The sequence below is a fragment of the Herpailurus yagouaroundi genome, unplaced genomic scaffold (assembly GCF_014898765.1).
Source record: "Herpailurus yagouaroundi ecotype Mexico unplaced genomic scaffold, PumYag 569, whole genome shotgun sequence".
NCBI classification, from domain to species: Eukaryota; Metazoa; Chordata; class Mammalia; order Carnivora; family Felidae; genus Herpailurus; species Herpailurus yagouaroundi.
The window spans coordinates 1,109,851-1,121,510 of record NW_024412786.1 but is presented as its reverse complement, the minus strand read 5'-3'; the positions used below and the strand labels follow the sequence as shown (position 1 = coordinate 1,121,510).

At 64.3% G+C, this 11,660-nt stretch overlaps 2 protein-coding genes across 9 annotated transcripts in view; one reads left to right on the top strand and one right to left on the bottom strand.

Moving 5' to 3' along the window:
- Window positions 1-28: 28 nt before the first annotated feature.
- RCOR2 (REST corepressor 2) lies at window positions 29-5,175 on the top strand. Of its 2 annotated transcripts, XM_040465949.1 has the most exons (12): window positions 39-646; window positions 1,399-1,455; window positions 1,753-1,833; window positions 2,056-2,108; window positions 2,198-2,359; window positions 2,469-2,593; window positions 2,685-2,754; window positions 2,851-3,066; window positions 3,421-3,498; window positions 3,646-3,703; window positions 3,863-4,092; window positions 4,205-5,175. In XM_040465949.1, exons 1-12 carry the CDS (start codon window positions 520-522, stop codon window positions 4,517-4,519), a joined length of 1,572 nt encoding a protein of 523 aa, XP_040321883.1. In that variant the 5' UTR covers window positions 39-519; the 3' UTR covers window positions 4,520-5,175. The 2 variants fall into 2 exon arrangements, with proteins under 2 accessions (XP_040321884.1, XP_040321883.1); XM_040465950.1 differs by lacking the exon at window positions 3,863-4,092 and having other exon boundaries at window positions 29-646.
- Window positions 5,176-6,854: 1,679 nt separating this feature from the next.
- Window positions 6,855-11,660, bottom strand: part of MARK2 (microtubule affinity regulating kinase 2) — a 57,175-nt gene continuing 52,369 nt past the window's right edge. For 2 of the 7 annotated variants that reach the window (XM_040465941.1, XM_040465945.1), the window contains 4 exons: window positions 11,337-11,594; window positions 10,272-10,298; window positions 8,130-8,174; window positions 7,268-7,628 (listed from right to left, as the gene is read on the bottom strand). In XM_040465941.1, the coding sequence (XP_040321875.1) occupies window positions 7,268-7,628; window positions 8,130-8,174; window positions 10,272-10,298; window positions 11,337-11,594 (691 nt within the window). Of the gene's footprint in view, window positions 7,629-8,129; window positions 8,175-10,271; window positions 10,299-11,336; window positions 11,595-11,660 lie in introns of all 7 variants that reach the window. The other 5 variants (XM_040465943.1, XM_040465948.1, XM_040465942.1 and 2 more) reach the window with 3 other exon arrangements.

The following is an 11,660-nucleotide window of genomic DNA, read 5'->3' as shown; positions in this document are numbered from 1 at the left end:
GCCGGGGCCCCGCCGCCTGCCGTCGCGGGCAGGGGTCTGGTCGGGACGGGGGTCCCCGCCTGGGGACTGGGGCATCCCGGTGCAGCCGGGAGGCGTGCAGCCCGCGGGGGGCGCCACTTGCGCCGCAGCGCCCGCCCGCTCAACTGCGTGGGCGGGAGGGCGGTGGGGCTCGGAGGCGCCCCAGAAGCCGGGCGCCCCGACTTCTCCGAGGGAGCCCCAATCCCGTGGAGCGTACAGAGCGAGCGCGCCCCAGCCGCACCGGACCTTGCGCTCATCCCCCGCGTACCCCACTCCTGCACAAACTTTTCTGACGCCCTCGCCCGTGGGGGTCGCGGCGAGCGCTGAGCTGTCCGCAGGGTTCCCGCCCCGCCGGACCCTAGCCACGCTGACCTCCTGCCTCTCGTAGCCTCAGTGGCGACCTCTCCAGGCCGGGCCGGGCACGGCACTCGAGGCGAGCGCGGCAACCACCGCGGCTCTCCGAAGGCTCCCGCGCCCCCCCGGGGGCAGCTGGGCGGGGTAATGCCCTCCGTGATGGAGAAGCCGAGCGCGGGCTCCGGGATCCTGTCCCGCAGCCGGGCCAAGACGGCGCCCAACGGCGGGCAGCCGCACTCGGAGGATGACAGCAGCGAGGAGGAGCACTCGCACGGTGAGCCCGGCGGCCTAGGGTTAAAGGTGCACCGGCACCGGGGACGCGAGTGGGGCGGGGGGAGTGTTGCTGACCACGGGCGTTTTAGACTGATGGCTCCTGCCTTCCAGGACTGGAGCCTCTGTCTTGCTTCTTCCCCCAGCCTGGGGGCTGCGGGCACTGGGAATCCGGAGGCTGGGCCCCTAGCTGCCAAGGAGGCGGTCCTGCCACCCCCGCCCTGCCCTCAGTCTCTGAAGGACTCGGGCGGCCCTCCTCTCCACAGTTTGGGCTGCTCATACCTTGCTACCTTGTAGGGGACTGAGGTCTGGCTGGGGCAGGGGCTGGAAAGACACTTCCACGCCGAGCTGTGAGGCTCATGGGGTGGGGAGGAGCTTTGGATTCCCTGCGGGGCTATGGTCCAGGTCTAGGGGCAGCACCCGCCTCCCCCCTCCCACCCCCCCCCCCCAGCCGGAACAAAGGGCTCTGCTTGGCCTGAGCTCTAAACTGGCCCCTTGTCCTGGCACCCCCCCCCCCTCTGACCCGCCCGCGCCCCCCCCCCTCCTCCCATGGGTTATGACTAGGCAGGGTCTCTCCGTCTTCCAGTTTCTTCTGTGGCTGAGGGCAACTGAGGGGGAAGATCAGGGAAAAGTGAGCCTTCTGGAAGGTGGGGGCCCTGAATGGTCAGGAAGGAGAACCCCAGGGCAGCCACCACCCCTGCCACATCCTCCTGTCCTCCCTCCCTGGAGTCCTGACTGTCTCCCCTGGCTCCGCAGACAGCATGATCCGCGTTGGAACCAATTACCAGGCCGTAATTCCGGAGTGCAAGCCTGGTGAGTGGCAGGACAGGCTGCAAAGGGAGGGGAGCGGAGGGCCCATGGCTTGGCCCTGAGCCTCACCTGGGGGAGCCCTTGGCTGGTGCCCGCTGGAAGGACAGGCCGGCGGGCGGGCGGGCGGGCGGGGGTGGGTGGCCCATGGCATGCTTGGTTTTCCTGCTCTGCCTTCCTGTCTGGGTCTCTGCCCCTCCTTCCCTTCTGGGCCTCACCTCACAGGCCCCATTCCTCTGCCACCCTCTGGCGTGGGTCCAGGCCAGTGCCACCAGGCCGATCCTTCTTGCGCCCGTCTTTCAGAGAGCCCTGCACGCTACAGCAACAAGGAACTGAAGGGGATGCTGGTGTGGTCGCCCAACCACTGTGTGTCAGATGCCAAACGTGAGTGGGGCAGGATCCTGGTTCGTTTGCATCCCTGGGAGCCGGGGGCTTGGGTTCATGCCATTTGGTGGCCGGCTCTTCTTCCAAGTGGGCTGGAGGCTGAGGTGTGTGGGTTCAGCCCCTCCCCTGGGGCTCAGGCTCCGGGGCCTAGCCTCATCTGGGCGGGCTCGGGTCAGGAGGTGTAACCCTTTCGCCAATACCGGGCCCCTCCCACCCCCGCAGTTGACAAGTACATTGCGATGGCCAAGGAGAAGCACGGCTACAACATTGAGCAGGTGAGCCTCGGCCCCACAGGGACTTGGGCGGTGGGGACGGGACGGTGCCGGGCGCAGCTGAGCCCGAGTCGTTCCCTCTCCCGGGCCAGGCGCTGGGCATGCTCTTGTGGCATAAGCACGATGTAGAGAAGTCACTGGCCGACCTGGCCAACTTCACCCCGTTCCCTGACGAGTGGACTGTGGAGGACAAGGTGCTGTTTGAACAGGCCTTTGGCTTCCATGGCAAATGCTTCCAGCGGATCCAGCAGATGGTAAAAGCCCATTCCCCCTTGCCAGCATTCCTTAGCCCCTCCGTTCTGACGAGCCCGCCCGGGGCCCAGGGTCCTGGGTGGGTCCCAGCCCCTGGCATTGCCCTTCCAGCTGCCTGACAAGCTGATCCCTAGTCTGGTAAAGTATTACTATTCGTGGAAGAAGACCCGCAGCCGGACCAGCGTGATGGACAGACAGGCTCGGCGGCTGGGGGGCCGAAAAGACAAAGAAGACAGGTGGGGGCCCTGGGGGCCCAGGGGCGGGGCAAGCTGAGCTCTGGGGGCCCTGGCCTCTGCCTCACTCCCTCCTTGGTCCCTGTGTCAACAGTGATGAGCTTGAAGAGGGACGAGGAGCCGTGAGTGAGGGGGAGCCAGATGCTGGAGACCCCAAGAGAGAGGTGAGGTTCCCCCCCCCCCGAGCTGGTCTGGCCCTGCCCACGCGCCCACCTCGTCCTTGGGCTCCTCACCACCCACCCCTCTCCTTTCCCTGGCAGCCTCTGCCCTCTCGGCCCCTGAATACCCGCCCAGGCCCTGGGAAGAAGGAGGCCCAGGGGTCTCAGTACCGCCACCACCCGCTGCGAACCCGGCGTCGCCCACCCAAGGGCATGTACCTGAGCCCCGAGGGCCTCACCGCTGTGTCAGGAAGCCCAGACCTTGCCAACCTCACGCTTCGAGGCCTCGACTCGCAGCTCATCTCCCTCAAGCGCCAGGTGAGGGCCTGAGGAAAGAAGGGGCCCCGCGGACCGGGCCGCGGGCAGCAGGGAAGTACGTTGCGGGGACGGCTGAGGCGGAAGGTGTGTGGTGTGCACGCGCCAAGCCTGCCTCTGCCCCATCTCTTAGACGTCTGAGTCACGGCGGCGTTCTCTTCTGGATCTTTTATAGAAACTGGTCTGCGAGCCGGGGAGAACCCGGGCGCCTCCCCTACTGAGCTGTTGTGAGGGAGGAGCGAGCTGGAAGGGGGGGGGCGGCCACGAGCCATGTTGGGAAGCGGAGCCGTGGTGAGGGTTGGTACCGGTGGCCTTTCTGGGGGGAGAGTTTGAGGTGTCGCCTCTTGACCTTTTCAGGTGCAAAGCATGAAGCAGACCAATAGCGGCCTCCGCCAGGCGCTGGAGGGTGGCATCGATCCACTGCGCCCCCCTGAGGTAAGATGGCTTTGGGCGTGGGTGAGGGAGGGGCTTGCACCCCCCACCTCCCCCACCTTGCGGAGCAGAAAGGGAAGATCCGCCTCGGAGGGCAGGGCCCCTGTTGCCATAATGTCCAGTCTAGAGGATATATTCCCTGCTCTCCAGGCCAACACCAAGTTCAACTCCCGCTGGACCACGGATGAGCAGCTCTTGGCCGTGCAAGGTGGGTTAGACCCGGGGCGGGGGGGGGGGGGGGGGGGGAGCGCGGAGAGCGCCGGGAATCTCTCCCCAGCCTCCGAGGAGCCGGTGCAGCGGGGAAGGGTCAGGGAAGGAGCTCGTTCTAAGGGGCGCTCACACTCTGCTGCCCTTTTGACCCTCGCAGCCATCCGTAGGTACGGCAAAGACTTCGGGGCTATAGCCGAGGTGATCGGGAACAAGACTCTGACCCAGGTGAAGACGTTCTTCGTGAGCTACCGGCGCCGCTTCAATCTGGAGGAGGTGCTGCAGGAGTGGGAGGCCGAGCAGGACGGGGCGCCCGGAGCCCCAGTCCCCATGGAGGAGTCGAGGAGAGGGGCCCCCTTGCCAGCCCCAGCCCTAGAGGAAGACGACGAGGTGAGAGCGGGCGGAAGAAGCCCTTCCGGGAAGAGAGGAGAGGAGCCGGCTCCGTCTTTGTGGACGGGGACGAGGGCACGCTCGAGTCTGTTTCCCTTCTCTCCCCTCACAGGTGCAGATCACGTCTGTGTCGACATCCGTGCCCCGATCGCTACCCCCCGTGCCGCCCCCTCCTCCGCCTCCCACCTCGCTGTCCCAGCCGCCCCCGCTGCTGAGGCCACCTCTGCCTACGGCTCCCACTCTGCTCCGCCAGCCACCCCCGCTCCAGCAGGGCCGTTTCCTCCAGCCCCGGCTGGCCCCCAACCAGCCCCCACCACCTCTCATCCGCCCGGCGCTGGCTGCCTCCCGCCACAGTGCCCGCCCCGGCCCTCAGCCCCCACCCACCCTGATTGGAGCCCCGCTGGAGCCTCCAGCACCGTCACTCTGAGCCCTGCGGCCCTCCACCCGCCAGAGGCTCCAGAACCCCGTGGCTGGCCGTCCTTGGACACCTCTGGCTTCACTGAGGACAGAAGGGACTAGAGCTCTTGGCCAGGTCTTTCGAAGACCCGGAGCTGCCAGTGGGCACAGTCTGGACCTCTGGGTTCTGCACTTGTTTCTGGCAGCTGAGGCTCCACCCCCCCCACCCGAGCCCGGGGGCGGGGACTCAGGGGCCTTCTGAACTGGCCTGAGGGTACTTTTCTCTTCCTGGCTGGGGCTGGAATGGCTGCCTCCTAGTCTGCTGGGGCTTGGCCTTTGGGCCTTGGCCTTCGTGTAGAGGGGGTAGTGACCTTAGCTTGGGGGATGGGGGAGTGGACAGTGTAGGGGCTGTTCTTCCTCTTTCCTTTCTTTTAGCAATAAGTCAGGGTGAGGTGGGGAGGGGGCTGTAGGGGGGAGGCGGGCAGAGGTTCCTTGGGGCCTCAGTGTGGCCGAACTGGATGGGCAGCTCTCCTGTCTTCCGGAGCCTGCTGGGAAGTGCCGTGGAGCTCTGAAGGTGCCCGCTATACCCACTGCCCAAAAGCCTAGAGAAAGGAGGGCCGGGGACATATGCAGACATGGGTTTATTTTTCAATGTTTTTAAAAAATAAATAAAATCTTCCAAGTTCACGGAGCGCTCTCTCTTTTGCCCTTGAGGTCCCTGGGCTTTGCTTCCGGTCTGTGCCCCGAGGGTGGGACGGAGCAGCCACCCAGCACTGGCCTCCCCCAGGCCTCAGACAGGAATCCATTCTGTCCTGCAAGGCTGGCGGGCTGGGCCACATCTTGCCCATGGGGACTGGGTCCCTGCCCGGTTGGGAGAAGAAACAAGGAGGCAGCTCAGATTCCAAACATTCTCTTTATTACGTGTTTGATCCAGAGGAGAAACTAAGTGCGGGTGGGGGTGGGGGGGCGGGTGGGGAGGGGCCACCTTGCCTGGGAGGCCCCCCCCACGGGCCACCACCCTCTCTGGGAGCCAAGCCATGCCCTCCAGGCCCCTCAGAAGAGCACCCGGGCTGTTCCACTGGGCAGGAGGGATGGGGAGGGAGGAAGAGAGGGAAGAAGGGAGAGGGGGAGCCCTTGGTCGGAGCCTGAGCCCGAGCCCACAGAGCCTGCAGTCAGGGCCTGGAGCAGGAGGGCTGAGGTTGGCTAGGCCCCTTCCTGGGACCCAAGGGCTCGCCTTGCCGCGGAGCCTGGGCTGGGAACAGGGGGGTGATGAGTAGGGGTGGAGTCATCATAAATCAAAAAAAGAAAAAATAAAATAATAAAATAAAAAATAAAACCCATCACAAAAAAAAAAATGTACAACTCAGGTGAGGGTGGGGGCAGCCTCGGCAGGGCCCCCTCCCCCAACTTCTCAGGAACAGAAACAGCAGAGAAATAAATTAAGGGATGCGGCGGCCGCCACCAGCCAAGCGCCCATGACCAGCCACTCCCACACTGGCCGAGGAGGTTAGCAAGCTGGGAGTCACTAGGCCTGTCTGTCCCCCCACCCCCTGGAGGGCAGATGCTCCCGGCCCTGCTGCCCTATCCAGCCTCCTGCCAGCGGGCCCGTGGAGGCCCTGGGCAGTGTCTCCTGAGAGGAGGGGCGACAGTGTCAGGAAGAAAAGGCAAGGCCGAGATGAGTGGTGAGGGGGGAGTCACTGCTATGGAACTAGCTGGTGCCCAGATTAATGCCAATGAAGGGGCAGGGGAGAGGAACGGCGAGGGGCTGTGCTTTCAGACAAAGGCTCTCCCCTGATGGAGAGTGCCCAGCATCCCTGTTCCGGAGACTAGCAGCCCAGGCGGCCCCCTGGGGGCCGAGGAGCCCATCTGCCCTGCAGTCCCCTCCCCTCTCCCGGCCCCGGGGTCAGCCCCGCCTTCTACCCAGGAGGGGTGGGAGAAGATGGCACAGACTTTTGAGGAGGGGAACAAAAGTCCCCACAGCAGCTTGTGGAAGGAAATGCCCGGCTCTGGGGAAGGAGGGGCAGAGGATACAGTGTGGAGGGGGCCGGGGACCCGGGCCGCGCCTGCCAGCCCGGAGCTGCCGCCGCCCCCCACCCCCCAACTTCAGGGCTGCGCAGCGCCCCGCCCCCAGCCCCCCCCCGGTCCCCGGCCCGGCCGTCCGGGCCTCCAGCCCTGGGGCCCGAGGTCAGGGGAAGGCCACCTCTGGTGGTTTGCTTGGAGGGGAAGGGGGGAAGGAGAGGGGAGAAGCCCAAAGTGGGCCTGGCGGAGGGCCTGACGGGGAGCTCCACCACTCTTGCCTGAGAGTGTTCCAGCCCTGAGCCACCCTCCCGGGAAACCCCACAGATCCAGTCTCAACTGTCCCGATGGGGCGGGGAGGAAAGGTGGCCGCTGGGATTTTTTTTTTTTTTTCTTTTTTCTTTTTGGTAATAAAAAATTTCTTGGTTTAGGCGAAATACTCTGTGCAACCGCAGTACCGAGGGGGAGCCCCGCCCCCCCACCCCTCCCCCCCCTTCCTTGGCCTCCTGTGGGGGAGAGGGGGGAAGGGGGGGGACTTTCTGGGCAGGGGCAAATGTTGGGGGGCAAGAACCGTCTCCCGTCCCCCCCCAAACATGGAAGAAGAAAAAAAAAAAACCAACCAAGGAGGGCGGGAGGGGAGAAGCGCCAGCAGGGGGAGACAGACCAATCCATCTCTGCAGTCTCGCCCAGGTGGGTCGGAGCCCGGCCCCAGCAGCTACGTCCAGCTGGCCCGCCTCCGTCGCCCCCCACTCCCGGCAGCCTGTTAAAGCTTGAGCTCGTTGGCTATTTTGGAGGCAATGTTTTTGAAGGCCATGGAGGTGCCCGATATCCGCTTAAATCGCACGCCGTTGAGAGACAGCCGCGGCAGTTTGCACACCTCCATCTCCCACTGCACGAAGTTCTCGTGGCCCGGCGTGCCGTGCATGCACAGCAGCATGTACTTCTCGTGCAGCTCGCTCTGGCAGCTGTTTGCGTCCAGCACCTTGCGGATCTCCCGCATCATCTCATTGGGCTCCATGGAGCTCGTGGTCTTCATACTCCAAGTGAAGCGTAGGGAGCGCGGCTTGGCCTCCCGAAACTCCTCCTTTTCTTTGTCAGTGCCTCCGCCGCCCACCACGTGAGGTCTGCGGAGAGGGCAGAGGCGGGGGGGGGGGGGGGGGGCCGCGGGCGGGTGAGCGGGGTGGGCGGTTTTGCCACCTGCATCTCTCTCTCAGGGAGGGCGGAGAAGGTGAGGAGAAGCCAGGCCCCGGCAGGGGACAGGGGACGGGAGGGCGCCAGTTCCATGCTTTTCTGGGAAGAGGGGAGGGTCGGGAAAAAAGGGGAGCACGTGCTCAACAGCCCTGAGCGGTTCGCAGACTGTGGACAGAGAGTAGCGGCTGGCCAGAAAGGTGAGCTGGGCGGTGGGGAGGAAATCTGTAGCCCCAGCCGCCCAGCCTAGGGCTCCTGCTTCCAGAATACATCAGCTGGGGTGTGGGGATTCTCTGAGGAAAGGGAGGTCCCAAGAGGGTGGGGACCGGGCAGAACCACTGGAGGAAGAGCCAGGTGGCAGAAGGAAGACAGGAGCAGGAGGCTCGTGGCAAGCCCGGTGGCCCGGGCAGGGCCGGTGCTGGCTCCGGCCCTCTCACCTGAGCGTCTCCACTCGGTCTTTGCTTTCAGGTTCATTCAGGTTCCTCAAAAAACAGAGCGAGGGAGAGTTTAGTGCTGGGACCTCTCGCTCCTTCCGCCGCCGCAGACCCAGGTGAGGGTGGGTCTGGTGAGGCGCCACTGGTGGGTGAGCGGGACCCGAGCCCGAAGGCCACTCGCCCGTCACCTGGCAGGCCAACACGGCTCTGCAGCACCTCACGCTGGCGGCTCACCTGTCCCTTTCCGGCAGGGAGCCCGGCACATGGGGCCTGTCCCCCCCCACGCTCCCAGAGCTCTGTGCTGGGGAGACGGAGCCTCTGCTCCAGGGAGGGAGGGAGGGGGGTGTGGATGTGCAGGCACACGCATGGAGCACAAGCCACAGCACGAGGCAGCTCCCCCACCAGCCCACAGCCAGGGCCTCACGCTGTGAACGGGTCTTCAACATCAGAATACCCAGGCCCCAGAGCCCTGGTCCTCTCCAAGGGAAGGGGCTGGGCTGGGGGGAGGGGGGGAGGGAGGGCAGACAGAAGCCTCTCCCGGGAGGCTCAAAGGGCCAAGAGCTGGAACTGCCTGGGGATGGGTGCCTGGGGAAGGGGAGGGGGAGAAGGGCCCGAGGCAGGCCGTGGACAAGCCCGCCTCCCCCATTCTTTTATGACTCCCCTGCCTGCCAGGCTGCCAGGCCATCTGCTTGTACAGAACGGAGGAGAGAGGGCAGGGCAGGGCAGGGCCAGCACCTCGGGAGGGTGGGTGGGGAAGAGGTCTGGCCCCGCTGAGCGGCTTCTCCAGCTCCTGGTGGGAACATGGGTGCCCGGAGCCGGGATACTGGGGACTACAGAGGCGGGCAGGGATGTGAGGAGGATGAGAGAGAGCGGCAGCGGCACACGGAAAAGGAACACGAAGACACAACAGACACACGAATGCACACCAGCGCACTGCGAGCGGGGAGCCCGGGCTGTGCAGGGGAAGGAGCCTGCTGCTCTCCCCAGCCCCACCTGGTTCCTGCCCTGTGGGTGGAGGCGCCCTGTCACCGGGGCCTGTGAGTCAACAGCTAGCCATGCAGTGAAGAGCTGGGTGGGGAGCAGTGGGTGGAAAGGGGAAAGCCTAAAGACCCCGTCTTGGCATTAGTCAGTTGGGTCACCAACGTGCCTGCCGGTGTCCTAGCCCCAGCACGGGGCCTGGGCCGACAGCCTTGGGGAACCAGTGCTCCCAACCCGGCCCTTGGGTCTTCAGTTGGGTATCTGGCCCACCCAGGCCTCCAGAGAGGATGAGGATGGGGCCAGAGGGTGGTGGCCCAGCCAGGATCCAGTCTAGGAAGGGAGATGTCTGAGGGAGGGGGCGGGATCTCCCACTGTTTTGCCAAGACTATGGGGTAGGTGGCTCCCGCCCCAGAACATCCCGGCCCCCCCGCTCTCTGGAAGCCATTGTCCTCATCCGGAGAACACAGCCCAGAAGAGAGGTGGCCTGATTCGTCCAGATACGTCCTGCTGGAGGCAGGAGGTGTGCTGGGTGATGGTGGGGTGGGGGGCTAGTTCTAACAGGAGCTGCCACAAGGGGGTGCCGTGCCCACTCGTGAGGCAAAGGCTCCTTGGGCCTGCAAGCATCACGCTGGAGCCTTAGGACCCCGGCGTCCCTGTAGTACTTCCGAAGTCCTGCTATCCACAGGACAGGGGCAAGAGGTCACACAGCTCTGAAGTTCAGGGGACCAGAGAAGGCGAAAGACCAGGAGACCCAGAATGAGGTACCATCCCAGATGCACTTGCAACCGTCGTGGAGCTTCTTCACAGCGCATGCACAGACAAGGGGAAGGGCCAGGAAAGGAACCCAATGCTTGCGACCGAAACCCAAACCTGGGGTGGGGGTGAGGAGACAATCTTAAAGGGAGAATTCCCTGAGAAGATCCCCCTCGCCTGTGGACAGGCTCCTCATTTGCAAAGCCATCTGCCCCGAGCGGCCACCCAGTCAGAGGCGGTCTTCATCCCTTTAAGATGGCAGAGAGAGGGCCACACAGACGTGGTTAGCAGACGGAAGAGGGAGCAAGAGCCAGAAAAGGGGAGTTAATGACGGAGGCAGGACACGGGACGCAGACACAGACACACAGACACACACACACACACACACACACACACAGCGGGCTGAACGCCTACCTTCTGGCAAACCTGAAAGACAGATTTCTAAAAAAACAAACAAAAAAAGACAAAATAAAAAAAGAAATAAAAAAAAAACCAACAAGACAGTATGTGGATAAGCAGGTGGGGAGTGGGCTTTACAGGTTCAACGGTCACCCCATTTGTGGAAGAGCCGCTCAGCGAGACGAGAGTCCTAGACACCGGGACCTGCCCCCGTCCCGCCCCGCTGCCCTGCATTCCAGGGCTGGAAAGGGGCACGGTTTCTGGCTGCTCCAGCTGAGCTGACTGAAGTGCACCAGGAAGGGCAGCAAGCCTGCTCTCCCCGAGCCCGCTGCTGCTTCTGGAGCTACCCTGAGGCGGGAGGGCAAACGGAGGGATGGAGACAGATAGCGTCCTGCCGGGCAGGATTGCAGCTGTCTCTCCGGGGCAGCTGGGGACCTGGGGACCAGGTGAGAGACCTCATGGAGAGAACTACCCGCCCCCCCCCCCCCCCCACCGCCTCCGCGCTTGCTGCTCAGGAAAGCCTCAGCACACTGGGCTGCGAGGGAGGAGGCCACCAGGCCCCCACCAGCTACTTCGCTTCTGGCCTTCTTCCTGGTGAGCCTGGGGCAGAAAGACGAGGCTGGGGCAGAGGGTGCAAACTTAACCAGCTGAGTGGGGGGAAAGGAGGTCAGAGGGGGCGAGACGAAGGACCCGGAAACACTCTCCTTGCCGGCCCAGCCTGGCTCAGGCCTCATGACTTTGCAGCTGCGTCACCAAATATAAGTTTCCATGGGAACCCAGGAGAGAAGAGGGGGGCTTTTATTTTAGCATCTGAGTTCACACTCTCCTAGAGAGGAGGCGGCATTGGCCATCTGCTCTTGGGGCCAGAGAACGAGGGGTGTGTACAGGAGTTGGGGAGAGCCTGAGAAGGATGGACGGGTCTGGGATCATGAGGTGCTGACAAAGACCCAACTTCTTAGGCTTTCTAAGGCCTCTGCTAACCCCAGGACACAAGCCTAGTGCCGAGTCCCCACCCCCACTCCCAGGCAGGTAGGAAGACCTGGCCTCATTCTCTCTGCCACCCTAAGCCCCCCGACTCACCTGCGTACAAACTTGGAAGTGAATTTGCTAAAGATGCTCCCCGAGGCCCCCCGCCGGCCCTGGCTGTTGCCAGAGGGAGACGCTGGGGTCACACCGTAGGGCAAATTCTGCTGGTCCCGCACCTGCCGGAGCTGCCCAGCGTGGAAGGTGCTTCGACTGGACACGCCCCGGGGGAAATTAGTTCGGTCTGGGGCTCCACCACTGCTGCTGATGTTGTGGGCGGAGGGGGAGGCGACAGGGACACGCTGGGGGGCCGTGCTGTGGGAAGAGAGGTGGGGGTGGGGGAAATGCATCAGGGCACAAGAATGTCATCACCACCGAGCC